General features: G+C 37.3%; 1 protein-coding gene across 23 annotated transcripts in view; it reads right to left on the bottom strand.

Moving 5' to 3' along the window:
• The window catches only part of RIMS2 (regulating synaptic membrane exocytosis 2), a 607,795-nt gene that overhangs the window by 383,634 nt on the left and 203,234 nt on the right, over positions 1-20,927 (bottom strand). For all 23 annotated transcript variants that reach the window (XM_068525902.1, XM_068525911.1, XM_068525907.1 and 20 more), the window contains one exon: positions 12,814-13,124. In XM_068525902.1, the coding sequence (XP_068382003.1) occupies positions 12,814-13,124 (311 nt within the window). The remainder of the gene's footprint in view (positions 1-12,813; positions 13,125-20,927) is intronic.

Genomic DNA, 20,927 nt, shown 5'->3' with positions numbered 1-20,927 from the left:
CAGCATCTGCACCAACTATTTATTGAATGTGCATAAATTACTGGAAGTGCCACCCAATATCTAGTCATCTTTGTTGCCTTGTTGTTTCATCTGATAGTCTAAAAATTATAGAAGAAATATCTAGGAATAAAGGTTATAAGGCCACTTGCTTCCACATTATTAAGATTCTTTTTCTCCTAAGGCAACCATCGGAGTTTTACCTTTTCTAGTTCCTTGGCTCTTTACAGTCTAATCTCTTTCTTAACCATACGTTGTTTCCCTTTAAAAATTATTTCCCTTTACATGTCTTTATCTACCTCCTCTCATCTTCATGTTAGTTTTCCCTCACCACATACCCCATATAACCATTTTGAATAAGATTCATAAGAATTATGTCACAGTTTCATCGGACAGCTCATAGAAACAATCCACATAGTCTGTACATCATATGTAATCCACACTTAGTAAACTCTAAATATAATTGGTTTGATTCTAGGTCTACTATCAGCATTCTATAAATATGGACACCTCTGAATCTATTAAAAAGAGCCATTGTTGAAAGATTATGAAGAAAAATTATCTACTTCTGATGCAATTTCACAATAAATCTTAAGTATTTAATACCAATAAAATTTCAATGAAACTAGCAATCTTAAAATGTAGGAAACGTAAGAGAGAAGATCTTAAAGGTTCTCATCACAAGAAAAAAAATGTATAACCAAGTGAGGTGATGGATGTTAACCAAACTTATTGTGGAAATCGTTTTGCAATATATACATGTATCAAATCATGTTGCACACAAATTAACGCAATGTTGTACGTCAATTATATTTCAATAAAACTGGGAAATTTTTTATTTAAACAATTTAATGTAGCAATTATAAACATAATTCCCTTTTAATTTTTTATTGAAATATAATTTACATTCAGTAAAAAGTATACAAATCTTAAGTGTAACACTACAATAGCTATTGACAAATATATACAACTAGTAATCCATATCCCTCTCAAGACACAGAACATTTCCATCACTCCAGGAAGTTTCCCCAACAAAAGCATTGTTATGATTTCTTCCACTAAAGATTTGTTTTGTCTCCTGTTGACCTTAATATACATGGAATCGTATATTATATACTCTTTTATGTCTAGATTCTCTCACTCAGCACAATGGTTTTGAGACATCCGTGTTTCTGTGCGTGTAAATAGTTCTCTAGTTTTATTAATGAACAATACTTTTATTTGAATTTACCAAAATTTGTTTATCCGTTCACCTGATTGGTGGACATGTGGGAAGTTTCCATTTGGGGACTACTAAGAACAAAGCTGTGATAAACCTTAATACACAAGTATTTTTGTACACATATGATTCCATTTTTCTTAGGTAAATACCTAAAAGTAGAATTACTGGGGCACAGACAAGTGTATATTTAATTTTATAAGAAACTGTCAAACACTTTTCCAAAACGCTTGTACCATTTTACATGTTTTAAACTCTCACCAGCAAAGTATTAGAGATCCAATTGCTCCAAATCTTCACAGATGTTAAGTGATATCAGGTTTTTCATTGTTTTTTTTTTTTTAAATTGTAGCTTCCCAAGTGAGTGCATCAAAGTATCTCATGGTCATCTTGCTTTGCATCTCCCAAATGACTAAAGACATAGGACATTTTTCTTTTGTTTACTAGCCATTTGTGTATTTCTGTTGCGAAGAAAATACTTTTGCACTTTTTAGGGTTATTTTTATTTCTATTATTTAAATGTAAGGGCTCTTTATATTCTTTTTAAGTTATACGTATTGAAAATATTTTCTCCTGAAATTTCTTGAAGTATAATTTGGTTATACATTTTCTTAGTATCTTTGATGAACAAAGTTTTAATTTTGATGATGTCTATTTTGTCATTTTTTTGCCTTTTATGATTAGCACTTCTTGTGTTTATCTACAAAATCCTTGCCTACGTCATGAAGATAGTCTCCTCTGGTTCCTCCTGGAAGCTTTATAGTTTTAGCCCAAAGCAAGGTCACAACAATTTTCTTCTATATTTTCTTCTAGAAGTTTTATACTTTTAATTTTTATATTTACAGCTATGATCCATTTTTGGGTTTTTTTAATGGTAAAAAAGCAAGCTTCAAATTTCATTTTCTAAATGGATATTCATTGTTACAGTACAACCTGCTTTAAGTCTTCTTCTCCTTTCTGTCCTTTCTCTGTTTAATTGCCTTTGTACCGTTGGTGAAAATTAGTTGTCAATATGAGTGGGTACATATTACAGACTCTCCATTCGGTTTCCTTGATCCATTTTTCTTTATGTCAATACCATACTGTTTTAATTACTGCAGACTTATAATGTTTTCAAATCAGGTAGTGTTTGGACCTCTAACCAAGATCAATGCTTTAAGAACTTTCTTATTTTCTAATACCAGTGTTAGTGCTATAAATTGTGCCCTAAGTACTGCTTTAGTGGCATCCTACAAATTCTGGTGTTGTGTTTTCATTTTAATGAAAGTTTAAAATGTTTTCTACGTTCTCTTTTGATGTCTTCTTTGATCTGCAGGTTATTTAAAAGTGTGTTATTCAGCTTCCAAATATTGGGGGATTTTCCAAAGGTCTTTTCTGTTACTGATTTCTAATGTAATTTCATTGTGATCAGAGGACATATTTTTATTACTTGAATTCCTTTCAATTTAATGAGACTTATTTAAAGGCCAGAACATAGTCTACCTTGGTTACTATTGTATGTACCCCTAATGATTTGTTAGGGGTAACAAAATTGTTGTTTGCTGGATTGTTCTGTAAATATCAATTAGGTCAGGTTGGTTGATACTGTTGTTCAAGTCTACTATATCTTTGATGAGTTTCTGCCTACTTATTCTATCAGTTATTGAGAGAAGAGTATTGATATCTCCAATCATACTTGTGGATTTGTTCATTTCTCCTTGTAGTTTTATCAGTTTTTCCTTCATGTATTTTGAACCTCTATTAATATAGACACAGATATTTAGGATTTTTATGTCCTATTGATTAACTGACTTCTTTATTACTGTGATGTAACATTCTTCACTCCTAATAAGATTGTTTGCACTGAAATCTACTTTGATCTGAATATAGCTAGCTTATGAGTAGGCTTAGCACGGTATATCTTTTCCATTCTCTTACTTTTTTAGCTATGTCTGTCTTTATATTTAAAGTCTGTTTCTTTTTTTTTTTTTTTGGCTGCATTGGGGCTTCATTGCTGCATGCAGGCTTCCTCTAGTTGTGGCGAGCGGGGGCTACTCTTTGTTGTGGTGTGCGGGCTTCTCATTGCGGTGGCTTGTCTTGTTGCAGAGCATGGGCTCTAGGCGTGCGGGCTTCAGTAGTTGTGGCACGTGGGCTCAGTAGTTGTGGCTCATGGGCTCTAGAGCACAGGCTCAGTAGTTGTGGCACACGGTCTTAGTTGCTCCGTGGCATGTGGGATCTTCCTGGACCAGGGCTTGAACCCATGTCCCCTGCATTGGCAGGCAGATTCTTAACTACTGCGCCACCAGGGAAGCCCCTAAAGTCTGTTTCATGTAGATAGTGTATTGTTCGGTTTTCAATTACTACCAATCTGAAAATCTGTGCCTTGAGGTGTTTAGACAAATTATATTTAACACGATTATCAATATGGTTAGGTTTGTCCATCAGTCTTGCTCTTTGTTTTCTACTTGTCTGACGTATTTTTTCCTTTTCTCCCCTTTTTCTGTCTTTTGACTGAGTATATTTTGTATTCCACTTTATCTCCTTTGTTGATCTATTAGCTATAATTCTTTGTTTTGTCATTTAAGGGTTTATAATACACATCTTTAACCTATCATAGTCCCTCTTCAAACAGTACTACACCACTTCAAATATAATGAAAGAGCTTTGCAATAGTATACTTCTATGTCTCCCATCCCAAATGTTATGCCATTGCTGTCATATATTTTATTTCACATATGGTATGAACCCCAAAATACATTATTATTTTTTTTATTTAAACAATTATCTTCTAAAGATTTTTAAGTAACAAGAAGAAAGGATTATATATTTACCCATGTATTTATCACTGCCATTGTTCTTCATTTCTTGTGTAGATACATATATCTATCTGGTATAATTTTCCTTCTGCCTAGAGGACTCTGCTTATCATTTCCTACAATGCAGTTATGCTGGTGATGAATTTTTTCAGCATTTGTATGTCTGAAAAGGTATTTTTGCCTTCATTTTTAAAAGATTTTCACTGGGTATAAAATACTGGTTGATGGCTTATTTATGTTTTTAAATCTCTTAGTACTTTAAAGACATTTGCTTCATTCTCATCTCTCTTACATTGTTTCCAACAAGAAATCTGCTGTCATCTTTATCTTTGTAAGCATGTCTATATATAAACATGTCTTTTTTCTCTGGCTGATTTTAAGATTGCTTCTCTATTACTTATTTTATGAAACTGGATTATGATATGCCTTAGTGTAGTTTTCTTCATGCTTCTTGTGTTTGGAGTTTGTAGACCTTCTCAGAGCTAAAGATTTGTAGTTTTATAAAATCTGAAAAAATTCTGGCAATCATTTCTTTACATTTTTCTTTGCTCTGCGTGCTCTCCTCCCCCTTCAAGGACGTGTATATTAACTGCTTGATATTGTCCCTTAGTTCATGATTCTCTTTCACTTTTTAAATTATTTTATTCATTTTTTTATTCTGTGTTTCAATTTGGATCATTTCTATTGGTTTGTCTTCAAATCCACTAATCTTTTCTTCTTCAATACCTAAACTTCCATTATCCCCATCAAGTGCATTTTTCATTTCCAATATTATAATTCTCATCTCATTTTAGCATTAGATCATTTTAGCATTTATTTTCATATATTACATATTTCTACTTAACTTTTAAAATTATATGGAATACAATTATAGTAACTTTTTTAATGTTCTTGCCTGCTCATTCTAATATCTGTGTCACTTCTGGATTGGTGTCCAGTGTCTGATTACTTTCTCACTATTGATTGTGCTTTCCTGCTGTTTTGCCTGGTTATTTTTGACTGAATGCCAAACATTGTGACTTTAATCTTGTTGGGTGCTGGATATTTTTGTATTCCTGTAAATCTTCTTGAACTTTGTTCTGGGAGGCAATTAGGTTACTTGGAAACAGGCTGATCCTTTCAGGTCTTGTTTTTATGATTTGTTATTCTGTCTGAGAGCAGCACCCAGTTTAGCATTGATGATTCCCCACTGCTGAGGCAAGACTTTCCAAAATACTCTACCCAGAGTTCCAGGAATCTTGAGGTTTTCTAGTCTGGCTGCTGGGAACAGACACTATTCTTGGTCCTGTGTGAATGCAGGCCAGTGTTTCTCTAATCATTTTGGATGATTCTTTCCCTGGCCTTGAGTAGTTTCTTCACATGCGTGTCCCAATCATTCCTCCACTGAATACACAAGAATTACCATCTGTAGATCTCCAGGATATCTTGCTGTTCAGCTCTCTCCTCTCTGGTACTCTTTCTAGAAAACTCCAGCTGCCTTGGTCTCCCCATACCCTCAGAACTGTCTCCTCAACTCAGGAAGACCTCTGGGCTCTGCCTATACTCCTCTCCCTTGCAACATCCTGGAAACTCTCAAAGCAGTATGCTAAGGCAATTATAAGGCTCGCTTTATTTCCCATTTCTCAGGTATTATTCTCCTTTGTTGCCTGATGCCCAATTTCTTAAAAACAATTGTTTCAAATAGTTTGTCTATTTTTACAGATGTTTCAGGCAAAAAAGGTAAATCGAGGCCCTATTATTCCATCTATACATATAGCAGAAGTCTTAAACATATATTTTAATTATTACTTTTACTTTAAAATAATCAAATGCTCACAAAGATACTTGGAAGGTCAACAGTAACAGACAATAAAGAAATGATGGTTATTACCAAACTGTTAACTATTCATTATACAAGTTTTAACTTGCTTTAAAACTTTACACTTTAGATCTAAGATAATCGATTTATATTGTATTATTCTCTTGTCATCACTTACACCTGGTAGCATTTTTCACCATCTAACAAAATGCACTGAGATGTAATTTAGTCATATGACTTTTTTGTTTTCCACTCTTGTCTAATTAAAATTCCAGACAAAATCATAATGTAGTCTCTCAGTACTTTCATTGTGTCATTATTTAAGCAGTAAAATGCAGAAATAAATACTTAAGAATCTGTAATGCCTATAAAATATTGCTTCTTTGTAGTGATGCTTCTTAAAAATGCTTCATAGTCCATTAACAGCAGGTAACTCTGTTACTTTTTCCTATCACTTTTAAACTTTTGTTTCACAATAGAATAAGGAAGTAGGGAAAATAGAGTAAGAAATATTACATAGTAATACAATTACAAGATCACAGTGAAAATGTTCTTAGTGAAGATTTAACCTAATATTGCCAATATATTCAATTTTAAATATGAATCATGGTGAAATTATTTGGCCATGTGGTAACAGGTAATATCTATACTGAAATTCGATAAATATTTGTTGAATAAACTGATTATAATAATGAGTTTAATATGAATGAATACAATCCTCTACTAATTGAACACAATACTATCAATTATAGGACAGGAAGAAAAAATGGAAGAGAATGCTTCCAAGTTTATACCATGGCAGAAGACCATAAAATACAACATAACAAATAACTTTAGACCTGGAGGTCTTTTCAAGATCTTGGAGAATGCCTTTCCTATTTCAGAGATGAGAAAAGTGAACACAAAGAAAAGATATACATCTACAACTGCTAACAGTAAAGGGAAGAAGTTAGAACAGGACCTATATCTTCTAACTTCCAGTTTTTGTATCTCTTCCACCATACAAATCAGCAATAATATTTCTTACTTTTTAACTTCTCCCAACATTCCAGGAAGTACTAAATAAATAAATAGTAAAATGTTACATGAAAGAAAAAACCAATTAGCTGTTTCCTAAATTTCACTAATTTTCAACTATGGAAAAAATGAGCATCCAACTTTTAAATAATTCCAAATGTATAAAACATCAATTCAATGTTCTAAAACAGTTTTACTTTGGTTTTTCTGTAATTTTTTAACAAAATAATATTGTTTTAAAAATGGCTATTTCACCCACCCTCCTCTAAATTCCATCTTAGATCCTCTAACCCAGTGGTTCACAACCCTCTTCCACGCCAAAGCCTCTTTGTAAAACAAATTCTTTGTAACATCCCCTTTACTACCCTGAAAAGGAAATCCAGAGAAAAAAATGTCCTAAGAATTTACAGAATTTTTAAGACACATATATATTCCTAACTCTATAATAAAAGGGAAAATAAATAATTTATAAAAAATAAAATATATTTAAATAAGTAAATGCTCAGGCACAACAACCCAAGATGTCATAATAAAGGAGTCAGATACTTACACCTACATGAATGTGGTCAACCTGTGCCCCACTCAGTAAATATGTCAAAACAATATACTCAAATGTGGAACAATGTTGCCTCTAAGAACCACAAAGGTCCACTAAGTGTTATGCCTCTTAGTGACAGAGCTACAAAGGACAACTGCCACTGAGCTATTAAAGACACTGGTGTTTCCCTCCCTAATATATCTCTAGATGCCTTTGTGCTTTGCTACTGGTCTCCACTAGTAAGTAGTATTGGCATCACTTGGGAGCTTGTTGGAAACACAGATTCTCGGGGACTACCTCAGACCTATCAAATTCAAATCTATATTTTAATAAGATCGTCAGGTTATATGGATGTAAATTAAAGACTGAGAAACCACTGGGCACTCCTGGGGGAAATAGTAAGGGAGAGGGTAAACAAACTGCACATAACAAAAAAAAGTGGTTATTTCAATACGTATTTTGAAATTTAAAATAAATATTTGAAAATCTCTAACAATATTTTGTACCTAAGTTGGTAATAAACATTTGCCATTTTTATGAATAAATGAATTAAGTAAATACTCATTAACTCAAAGCTAAGGTCTAGAGCCAACTTGCTATGTATTCACTCAGTAAATACTAAAGGTCTATGTGTAAAGCACCGTGCTAAGATCTGTGAGAGAAGTAAAAAGTCATAAAACAGGTCAAAACCACTGCAGTATATAGTTAAAGATGAAACTAAAGCTCCTAAAAAGAAGGAAATGTAACACACTTTTCTCTCAAACATACTTCTAGGTCCATAGATTTAAATTTAATTAAACCGAAGTTTCTCTTTTTGAGGCCACTGGTTTCTGAATGGTATTGAAGAACAAATTACTAAGAATACTTTAAACTGGAGTTATATTTTTTGTGAGATGCTCCATTTTACTGTCCAAGTCAAATACTAATGAAAGACCCATTGTGGTAAGAAAGAAGAAAAACATGGGGAGAGAGACAGAGACAGAGACAGAGACAGAGAGGGACAGAGACAGAGAGAGAGAGGAGCGGGAGGTAAGGCTAACAAGAAAACAGGCTTAGCTGAAGTAATTTAAATAGTAACAAAAGAAAATGAGCAAAGAAAGGAGAAATTTCAACGCCACTAAGAGAACTAACTACTTACTCTCTTGGGCAAGAAAAGGCAAACTTTTTTTGTAAAGGGTCATAAAGTAAATATTTTAGGCTACGGAGGCCATATAGCATGGTCTCTTGCAGCTACTCAACTCTTATAACTACAATAGTAGCTGAAAGCAGCCATAGATAATAAGTAAACTAATAGATGTGACTGTGTTCCAATAAAACTCTATTTACAAAAGACAGATGGCACAGAGTTGGTGCCAGGGATGTAATTTGCTGATCCCTTGCTCTAGGGGAAAGAATTCAAAATGTTCAAAGATACATGCCTAATAAATTAATATAGAATCTGCATTTAAAAATAGGCTCTTTCTTGCTGATGATAAGGGGAATTAAATTACTCTTGAAGGGAAAGTACTTTCCAAATAAAACTTTATACAAATTATAACCAATTCCATTTTCTAGGCATAACTACCAAATCTGATATTAAACTCTAACTTCTTCCCTGACTAAAAGTAATTCTTATTAACAAAAGAAGCTATTGGTCTGACTTGTATGAGGTTCAGAAAGCAAGGATATAATTACAGGATACACTGAGTCATTAAAGTGTGCATTTACTAGTTATAGCTGTCAAAGGCACCAGGCAAAAGGAACTACTACACCTTGCTTCCCCATAATGGGTCAGATTCTACTGTTTATTCAGGCTAGTAGTTTGTCATTGAAAGAAGCATTAAGAGATAATATTGAAAGAAATATATTTGTTCTTATTACCACCTTCTTCAAAGATTAGAGATATGCTTCTAGCTTCCCTACAATGATGAATTGATTACTCGTAAATTTGTTGGATTTATTTTTAACATCCATAACCTCCTGACAACATGCACTCCAAAACTTACTAATCGATTATGTGACCCAGTGTTTTAGTATTTCCTTTTTTCTTCCCAAACCAACCTCTCTAAAGTCCAAAGGAAACTATCTCATGCAGCTATCTAGTTTTTGCAGGAGTCTGCTCCCATTATCCATTTTATTATCATTCATTCATTTAAAATCCTATCTCCATTGGTTATCATCTATTTTTTTCACCCAAGCTCATATACCTTGACCATTTCACTTGCCATTTTACAAGTTTTCTTGATTTCTGTCTCAACGCACATTGCCGTATGCTTCACTGTTCCCCACATAGTAATGTTTTCTTACTGTATTTTTAATATTCTGCCTGAGTGCTTTCTCTGGCACAGGAGCATGCTTGAGCAACGAGTTCTAGTGAGTTAACAACCCCAGGAACAGCCCTAGACCAATATCAAAGGAAACTTATGGATAAATACCCCCAGCCTCCTTGCCCATTATATGGGATAACTTTGAGGTCACAATACCGGGTCTCCCAAAAGTCCCAGTAAGATCAAGACACAGCTGCTAAAAGAGATTACCTGTTCTTGAATGCATCCAATATTGTATTCTTTCTCTTAACTGGATCATTTCCCACTTCCCTACAGGTAGTGCCTGGGATTGCCTTCCATATAAACTACCTGCTCTCAAATCTTTGTGTGCTTAAGGTGGTCCTCAATCTAAGATGGTCCTCTAACCTTAAAATTCCTGGGTTCCTGAGATTTTGCACTGAGACAAGTTCATAGCACGCCAGCCTTGAAATCACCAACTGTTTTGCCCAAAGGTAGGATTTCATTGTTTCACTTTTGCAAGTTTTCAAGAGATCTGGCACAGCCATCATTGTATTATTCTCCCAAGACATAGCAACACACCACAGTGATGGCTTTAGCCACCCTCTAAAGTGACTCCCAGTTACCTTACCTGTTATAACTGAGTGCTCACGTAATAGGAGCGGGTATGCCTCGCACCAAGCCGCGCACAGGAGAGGCTGGGACGCTGGTGTGGGGTGGGGCATGGACGCAGGGGCGCGGTCCAGTCGGTAGCTGGCCTCGCTCGGGTTCTTCGGGCTCAGCTGAGCCCCTCCCCCCAACCCTGCATACCTGAAGGCTCACAGCCCTCCAGTTCTTGGCCAACACTCCCCTCGTTTGGGTTTGGGGCTTGAGCTTTTCCATCCCCAGCACCTGGCAGGGTGTTGGGCCAGGGAAGCCTGATCAAGTGGCCGACAGCGGCTGGAGGGCAGCACCACCCTGCCCAGCGCCGGACCTCAGGCCAGCAGCCAGAGTCCAGGCTCCGCAGAAAGGCAGGTAAGGGTTGTCGCTGTGTAAATGGGCGGGGGTCAGTTGCCCTCAAGTTGGAGGAGGGTCTACATCACAAAACCTAACTCAGCTTTTGTTACTAAGGGACTCGTGTTGAGCAAAATCTGATGTTAACTTTAAAGGAGAGATTTGTTCTTCGCCTTCAAATTGTAATAGGGGCGGGGCGGGCGGGCAGCCCTTAGCATTCCACCCTTAATACCTGGCCAGCGCGTGGCCGTTAGCACGAGGCCCTTAGAACAGCGGTTAGAGGTCCTGCTCTGCCAGCAGTCAGCCTCGCAGCGATCCTCCGGGCAGAAAGTGCCGTGAGCGGTGGATCGTGGCCTTCTCCCCAGGCCCTCCAGGGCTCGAGGCCCTCCGGCCTCCGGGCTGGTGGGTGAGCTGCGGGGCCCAGGACAGGCTGAGGGCTGTGTCCTGCAAAGCTCCAGAGCCCTTGCCATGGCCGCCCACTGGCTGGGCCCAGGCCTTGACCTAATGGCGGCAGCAGTCTCCATGGGTCCCAGTCAACGGAGGCCTCAGCACCTGGAGTATATGGACACTGCCACTAAGGTAACAGCTTCAATCAGCTTCAGTCTGTCCATTCAAGTTTTGAAAATTGGTACAGCTTAGATCAGTTGTCTACCCCCCTAAGAGGTGGCCAGAGGTCAGGGGTAAGTTGCAAGAACACTGCACATCATTAGTTCAGGTCCACCTCTGCGGTTGAGGCTCTTCTCAAAGAAGGACAATTGTTGTGAGCTGGGAATTCACCTGACGGGTATTTGCCACAAGTGATTCGCTCCAGTTAAAGTGAAAAGCCTGAGGGCCAGCTGGGTCCTGGGCACTTGGCTCCCTCAGTGATGATGGCTGGGCAGGGTCTGATAACCCGGCCCTGAAGGCACCACCAGCTGAGATCTGCCTCTTCAGCCGGGCCTGGGCACTGGCAGTAGGACCCAGACTGGGTGCTGGACGAACGCTCCCAGGCAGGGTAACGGCCCGCGCAGGGACCCCCTCCTCTTAGCCAGGGCCTGGACCCTGGAGGGGGAAACTGGAGCCTTGGGACCTTGCCCTTTCTTGTCAGAACAGGGAAGAACATTCATTTTGGTGGAGGTTTACAGGAACATCGTTATTTGACCATGACCTGACCTCAAGAACAAAGGTTCTGACACCAAGAAGTTTGACAACTAACTACACCCCTCCCTCACATTTCCTATAAAAGTGTTTTGCTGAAAGCTTACGGGGACTTCAGGGTTTGGGGGGCCCTGAGCCACCCGTCTCCTTGCATGGCCCTGCAATATACCTTTCTCTGCTCCAAACTCTGATGTTTTGGTATTTTTTGGCCTCACTGTGCGTCGGGCACACAGACTTGCATTCGATAATGCTCAGAACCCACCATCCTATAAGTACAGTTTAGATTTGTTTTTCCACAGAATGCATGACTTTCTACTTGTTCACATGTAAATGTATCTGCCAATTCTCGATAACAAACATAGTGTAAACCAGATTTTGTTTTTAATTTTCAATTTAAACAGAGGAACGTGCTATAGAAAAATAATCTTCCCAAGAAAACTTTTCATTCTCCCCCTTCCAAAAGTAGGAACTCTAAGAACCATAAACACTGTTTTAAAAAGTCTAACCCTTTGAACATGGAGAAGCCCATAGAACTGAGCCAAAAGAGTAAATAACAGAGTTAGCCCATGGAAAAATCAAACTCACGAAACCCTTTCATCAATATTTACCTGCTTGGAAGACCACTTCATCCGTCAACCCGAGGTAGAACCTTTGGAGACATCCTTAGTCTTCCCCATTCTCTTAATTCCTCTTCCAGTTAGTCCCATCAATAGAACCTCTCCACAGTGTCTTAAAAAAAAAACATCTCTTCTTCATTCCCCTTGCTCTTATGCCAGTTTGTCTTTCCTGTGACCATAACCTCCTATCTAGGTTCCCTGTTTCATTTCACTTCTTTATTCTGGAAAAACCTGGCACTCCCACATCAAACTTAAGACTGTTCAAACCTATAATAGCTCAAGTCCTGAACATCACTTTCAGCATTTCTATAAAACATATGGACATTTACATTATATTTAGACAACACATTTGTTGCCTAAACATTTCATGTATTTTTATTTCTGTTTGGAATGAAGATTAAAAATAATGTTTACCTAAAGATTAAGCAAAATGTTTACCTGTCTGAAGCTACGTCACTGGCAATTTGGTGCTTCACTCCTGACCCATTTTTAATAGAATCCTGTCTTGTGAGCCCATGAGATCGACTTTTCTCCACTGCAGGTACAGATAAGTCACCTGAGGGTCCTTGGAACTGGGCCTGCTCATGCAGTTTTGCTTTCTTCTCCTGAGGCGCCTCCTCATTCCGCAGTCCTCGGAGAACCTTTTGATCAGGTTGCTGTGGTATATTAGATCCACTATTATAAAACCATGCTCCTGATTTAGTGAGGATTTCTTGTTGTTTTCGGCACAAATTACATACCCACATAACCTGCACACGAATATACAGGGAAAAGAAATTAGTGTTTCCAAAAGTTAAAAGCAAATAAAAATAGAGACAACAACTCAAGCTAACAAAAAAAGTACATGGTTATCCTTTCTGAAGTTAAAATGTAATCCTGATTAACTGCTATTGTTAATTAAATCACATATCTTTTAATTTTGTCAACAGACAAAATTGACAATATTTACTGGCAGTAGAAACACCAAACTAGAATGTGAAATTACTAGTTGTTTATTTGTATTCTTTAATTGCTTTTTATTTAAATTAGGGGCATAGTATAATAGACAGAAAATGGATTTTGAGGTTAGAAAAACTTGGGTTTAAATACCAACTGCAAGACTGGAAACTTGGCAACCTTCAACAAGGTACTGAACCTTCATAGCTATAAAACTTAGTTTCCTTAATAATAAAATAGAGAAATAGGTATAATAATATTCATTCCCCTATATTGTTTTGAGGATTGAAATAATTTATATAAAATGTCTGGCACAATGCCTGGTATATGTTGGACTTCAACAGATTACCTACTAATATTAGGTTAATCTTCTATCACCAACTATATTACACAATTTCTTGAAGGGGTTTTTATTTCTTTTGAGTAGCTCCTAATGACTAAAATAAAGCTAGGAACATTGCTAATCCTCAATAGAAACCTATTAATTGCTCATAACTTTAGTAGGACACTTTACATAAAATGTACCATTTTAACCATTTTTAAGTGCAGAGTTCAGTGGTATTAAGTATATTCACATTGCTGTGAAACAGATCTACAAAATGTTCATCTTGCAAAATTCAAAGTCTATATCCATTAAACAGCAAATCCCCTTTTCTCCCTCCCCCCATCCCTTGGTAACCACCATTCTACATTTGATTTTTTAATGATATGTTTTTCAGACTCCAGGAATCTAAGAATATTAAAACTAACATCTGTTTGACCAGAAAACCTTCAACCTTCTTCTGAAAAATATTTTTCAATTAGAAAAAAAATCATACATTCATGAAATAAAAGGTAAGTTAATATTTCAAGTGTTTTTTATGTTTTATGTCAAATATTGAATCTTACACAGCTCTCCAGATTGCTAAACATTTCCTCATAGTTTAAATAAATTATAATATAGATAATCGCAGTAAAAGAAAACTTCAACATGGTATTTTCAACTGATACAAGAATGCTTTTGTAAAATACCATTTAAAATTTTTGCTTAACTTCTCATTATTCCCAGTTCACACTGTTTGTATAGTTTATATCATACAACACTGTACTTGATCATTTTTTTATTTTGTTCTCTCTTCAAATTGTATATACATTTCTCTTTTCTCCAACTAAATTGAAAGCTTACTGGGGGCAAGGTCTATATCTTCTATTTGCATAATAAGACCTTATAAATTATAGAACAGTAAGACCTTCTAAATGTTTGCTAACTTGAATTCTTTTGAAGTCTTTCTGAGGGATGTATTATAATAAAATTTTTATACTATTACACTAAGATTTATGTTTCATCCATTTCCAAAAGAATTAGTCAGAAATAACATCAACTTTTGTGACTATCTTATTTTTAAAAGTAAATAAGAAAGTATTTTTGATATTAAAATACCAAAATCTCACTCAAATTTTTAAAAAATACATCATAGTTCAAATTTCTTTTGGTTTGAATACATACAAAATATAAATATATCTTAACTCATCAATCGTCTCAAAAATCAAATTTCAACCAAGATCTTCAGCCTTTCATTGCCATCTTGTGGCAATTGTAGGTATTGCAGATCTCTTTTAAAAGTGAAAAGCGCACTAAATATAGAAACAAAATAATGTTAAAATAAATTAAATTTGAATTTCAACTTTTCTGCTTTATTTTAAACAAATTCTCATTGTACAAATAGCATCATTTCCGTATAGTGCAAAATGAAAAAAAGACTTGGAAGCACTATGGGCTTAGTTTTCCTCATCTGTTAACACCGAATAGATATTAATATAAGATAAATGACTGTAAGGTGTGAAGGATGGTGTCTGACTCTCTATGTATTAATACCCTTCCCATACTCTCTGGGCTATCCACACTGGTTGCTCTTTTTCGGATTAGATCCTATGTTCCCTCCTAAACTGCTGGCTTCTAGTAATCCTTATATCCTAACAACAAATTACCCTTCTCTTACTATCTCCTCCTACTCTTGGATTAAGAGCTTATTAATCTTTAAGGCTTAGGAAGCCTAAATTCACTCACTTAAATTAGTACAGGGACTGACACTTTCAGTTGAAACCCTTTACACACATTGCAACTTGTAAACTGATGATACTGCAGAATGCCTTACAAACACATACACATGCTATGAGATGACTTTTCACTAATTGGCTGTGAAATAATTAACGTCTATTAGAGGTAAAGTCTGTGTCCGTGGAAAAAAATTTAACTAATTTGGGAATAAAATAGCAGGACTTTTCTTAATGGAACCCTTTAACCAATTAAGTTAACCAGCAAATGTATCTTATGATGAATGCTGTTAAAAATATCTTAGAAATACACATGCCTGTAAATCACCATGGTTAGAGCCTATTAGTTTGGCTGGCCATCATTTATCAGAAAACATCTAGGCCCTAAGAATACAAAGACATAGAGGATTCAAAATTATAAGGTAATATTACTTTCAGTTCTAAATATGCCAATATTTGGGACTTCCCTGGTGGTCCAGTGGTTAGGACTTGGCCTTCCAATGCAGGGGGTGGGTGCAGGTTCGATCCCTGGTCGGGTAGCTAAGATCCCACATGCCTCGTGGCCAAAAAACCAAAACATAAAACAGAAGCAATATTGTAACAAATTCAATAAGGACTTAAAAAAAATTGGTCCACAGGGCTTCCCTGGTGGCACAGTGGTTAAGAATCCACCTGCCAATGCAGGGGACATGTGTTCAAGCCCTGGTCCGGGAAGATCCCACATACGTGGAGCAACTAAGCCCGCATGCCACAACTACTGAGCCTATGCTCTAGAGCCCGCGAGCCACAACTACTGAAGCCCGCACGCCTAGAGCCTGTGCTCCGCAACAAGAGAAACCACCGCAATGACAAGCCCACACACCACAACGAAGAGTAGCCCCTGCTCTCTGCAACTAGAGAAAGCCCACGCACAACAACAAAGACCCAACACAGCCAAAAATAAATAAATTATTTTTTTTTTAAAAATGGTCCACAAAAAAAAAATGCCAATATTTTCAAAGTAATACAGCAATATAAGAGATGGAACACTAGTGACCCAAATTTGTCACTTATTATCATATGTTCCATTCCACAGACATCCTTGTTGGGGTTAAAAAGGAAAAAAAAAAACACTAAGGAAAATAGGAATATCTCTTTAAAACCATAAAAATGGTAAATGTAATAGCTAAACTGCATAGTCAAAAACAAAATTATGTTAAGTGCATACAATAACTAAAAGGAGTTTAAAGCTCTGAAAACTCTGATTTTCATCTAAATAGGGATAATAAATAATAGAGTAATTCAGAGAAGGGAAGGATTACTGGTTAGAGACTGGTGTTAATGAGACCACAGGCAAAGCTCATAAGACCAGCTAACTCTGCACACAATAAAAGAATTTACTAGACTGCAGTCTAATCAGACTACACTCTATTGCTAATCTACAATGCTTATAAATGTGTGCATTTGTCAGAAAAGAGTGTAAATTGATCAGTTTAACCCTATCACATGACTAGGAAACTGTGGAAGATGTTAGCTAGCTATTAAACTTACTTCCTTTTTCTCTTAGAAAACTACATTTCCCAATCTCCCTTGTAGTTAGAGATGGCCGTGATCATATGACTGTGTTCTGGCCAATGGATTATAAGTGAAATGATGTGTTCCATTTCCATGACCATTAAAAACTCTCATATGCTACTGTCATGCTCTTCATTCAAGACCCTGGGGGGTAAAGGAACCACAAAAAAAAAGGAACCTGGGAATATGCATGAGTACTTGGAAAGGAGCCCTCTGATAATCAGCCACACCATTGTGGACTTCACATTGGTGAAAAATAAACTTCTATTACGTTGAGCTACAGAAATTTTTTAAGTTTATCGTTTGCAGTTGATATCATTTCCTTAACTAATTCAAATCTTTTTAAAGTACATGTTCTACTGAATGTGTCACCAGGAGAATCTTTGTAGGTGGAGAACAATGCATTACTAAAACTGGCATATAAATGTGCTTCAGTGTTCTTCTGGACCCAGCTTTCACTGAGTCCTAAGAACTGGTTGTGCACATTTCTTCTCAGCTGTGCATTCGATGAAGTAACCTGGATTACTTGAAAGTAGCCATGGTGAATGTTTTTAGAATATGAAAGTTGGAAAATGCCACAAATCAGGGCTTTTTCTTACAGAGAGCCCGTTGTTAACATTTATCAGCATACCACTGAATATAATGTATCTCTTATAGTCTACTAAATGATTAATACTACATTTAGTATTAGAAGATAAACTTGGTTGAAGCTGTAATTTACCATAAAATTAATTCAGACCATAAAATTCCCATTTATTTATAGATGGGCAAATAACTATTAACACTAATTCATTAATTATTTATTCATTCATACAATTTTCACTAAATGCCTAGTGTATGCCAGGCACTATGCTAAGAGCTGGTGAATACAGCTCAGCAGACATAGATTTTGCTGTGGAGTTTACAGTATAGTGGGGGAGACAATAAGCAAATAATTGCACAAATACTGTTTAATTACAAATGTGATAAATGCTACAAAAGGAATACAGTTACACTGTAAATCCCTGATGCTTCCTCTCCCCTGGCCCAGGCTGTGTTTGGAAAAAAAGAAGAATGCAGAGATCTGCAAAAGGTCTAGAAATCCAGAAAGGTCAACTACAGTATTGCCCTAGTGTTCCCATCATCAGATCTATGGTGTTTCTGTCCCTCAAAAGGCAGAATTCAGCAGCATTGTGGGCTACTAACCTACAAGCCCTTCCCCAGCGCTATCATGGTGGATTTGGAAAGTTGAAGTACCGGCCCATATCCTAGAACAGCAATCCCCTTTTCGGCACCAGGGACCGGTTTATGGAAGACAATTTTTCCACTGACAGGGCGGGGGTGGGGGTGGGATGGTTCAGGCGGTAATGCGAGCGATGGGGAGCGGCAGATGAAGCTTTGCTCACTCGCCCATCACTCACCTCCTGCTGTGCGGCCTGATTCCTAACAGGCCACGGACCTGGGGGTTGGGACCCCTGGCTTAGGGAACACATTTGAAAAACTTTAACCCTCTAAGATAGCGGTCCCCAAGTCGTCTGCGGCCTGTTAGTAACCGGGCCGCACAGCAGGAGGTGAGCGGCGGGAAGTGAGCGAAGCTTCATCTGCTGCTCCCCATCACTCGCATTACCGCCTGAACCATCCCCCCCGCCCCCGTGCGTGGAAAAATTTTTTTCCGCAAAAATGGTCCCTGGTACCAAAGAGGTTGGGGACCGCTGCCCTAAGCAATTAAGGGATCAATGTAATTTCTATATAATAGGCTTCTAGATTACAAAACAAATATCAGAAAATTTCCTTCATCTGATACCCCAAAGACAAGCAGCAAGACTTTCCCAGATTCCCCATGAACCACAAGCATGGCATCTCTAGCTACAGTCATATTTGTAAGCTGATACAAGAGAGTTCAATGGTGTCATCCCTAAGTCCCTCAGGAGACAGCAGCAGTACAGAAGAAACTTTAACTTGGAACACCTCCAAGTCTTAGGTGGCTATTGTTGTGGCTTTGAAAAATTACTCACGGAGAAACTTGTTTATTTCTCTATTTTTGATCTGATTTTTCCTCAACAGCATACTAGCCAGATTTCTTTTAAAGCCACCTACTAAATTTCTGTCTGCTAAATAGCTCCTTTGGATAAATTCTCTATGTCTGATATTACTTCACCTTTCCCTGCTGTTTTCCAAGAAGGTATCTGGGTGTCCCATGGGGCTTCTGCTGCTGAAATCTGCAGTTCATCTAACTCACAGTCTGGTACTACTCTATTTAGACAGGACTGTGCTCCACTGTTGACTTGATCTCACTTCAGCTCCCAAGGCACTGCTGGCTCCTCTTAGTCTCAGAACAATCCTCCATTCAGCCATGGCCCAAGTTACCTGTACTGCAGTCTCTTCTGCAAAGTGACCTCATCCCTCATCCCTCACCATCGGGGGAGTGTCACGACAGGGACATGCAGCTACTTTTGTGTCCTCCATGCTTTCCAGAACTATCCTGGTACTAAGGATAGTTCTGGAAGGCTAATGCTGGCAGGGCATCCAGAAAGATGATCTCTTCCGAGAACCTCAAATAATAAGAAGGGTAAGAGCTGCCCTTTGACTGAACCAATATGTATCCTCATCCTGAGCAAAGCCTAGAAAGAATAGACTAGAACATACTCTGATCACCTACTAGCCTTACCTCTGTCTTTCTCCTTCCTCATAATATACGGAAATAGAAGGGGTAGGCTCTTCCTAGACTTCCCTTTTCTGTATACCTGCCACTTTCCCCAAGAACCCTCAGTCTTGGACTAATGATCTCCAGGCTTCCCTTAACCCATCTATTGCTTTCCTGGCAAAAAGGAAAAAAGAAGCCAGCTTACTGATAAAATAATCTAAACTGGAAGGCACTTCAAATATACTATACCTATTACACTGTGATCTGAATACTGTCAGCTATGTTCAGAGATTAATATTCGTCTCAGAGATTAATATTCGCCTAAGTACAAAGTATGAACCAGATCCACAGAGAGCTTCAAGTTTCTGATAAAACGGCTGATTCCTCTGCTCTGGGCAGGAGTTGTGGGGTGGGAGGCTGCACAGCACAGAAAAGGAGCCTAGTCTTTTAAAAGACAGAAAATGAAAGACAATTAAGTTGAAAATATAATCATTTATTGTTTTGCCATGCAGTCAATATTACTGAAAATTTTGGGTATCTGCACTGTTTATCAAAACAAAACACACAATTGCCAAAAAATGCAATTTTAATTTATACTTAAAACCTCAGAGAAATTATAGAGAATTAAAAATTATAGTGATCTCCACCACTCTGCCTAAACTTAAACCTTTACACCCTTTCCTTAAACTCTACTTTTATTTCTGTATATTGGTTTGTCTTATGTCATGATATAAATCTTACTTTTAACATCTTTCAGCTAAAATAGACATTGTTTGTACAGAAAGATTTTTGTTTCTGCGTCCAGGATTTTAGCTTATAAAAAAAATAGAAATAAATAAATTAAATTAAGTTAAACTAAAACAAAAGAGAAATGAAGGCGGATAAGCAGAGCTGAAGCCTTGGGGCCACTGTGCCCCCAGCCAAAAAGCAGGCACCAATAGCTGAGAGCATAGCTCTTTTGGGATAAAAGAACTAAATGTGTCCCATATAAAATGAAAACCTGGAGTCAGGTTTACTTCTTGATGCCCAGGTCCTTCTTCACTAATAAAAGGAGCTGGAAAATGCTATAGAAAGCTGCCTCAACCTACAGATTTCACATAGCTGTGGGTTCAGAAAAGTGGGACACAGTCTTGTAACAAGACGCTGAACAAAGCCAACCATGACCTTGGTTTGTATGTATGAATTTGCAAGATCATTAATTTAAAATACCACTAATATATTAATTTGCAAGATGACTAAATATCAAGATGGAAACAAGATCCCAGCTCACTCCTAAAGACCTGGTTCTGGATTGGAGAGCCCAGATACTGCATGAAGGCAATCACAAAATTGTTAATAAGGAAGGGATAAGCTCAGGGGAAAGGCAGAAGGGAGGGAAAGAGGAGGATAGAGAGAAGAGGAAGAA

Source organism: Eschrichtius robustus, chromosome 17 (genome assembly GCF_028021215.1).
Source record: "Eschrichtius robustus isolate mEscRob2 chromosome 17, mEscRob2.pri, whole genome shotgun sequence".
Lineage (NCBI taxonomy): Eukaryota > Metazoa > Chordata > Mammalia > Artiodactyla > Eschrichtiidae > Eschrichtius > Eschrichtius robustus.
This window is presented reverse-complemented; position numbering and strand designations above follow the sequence as displayed.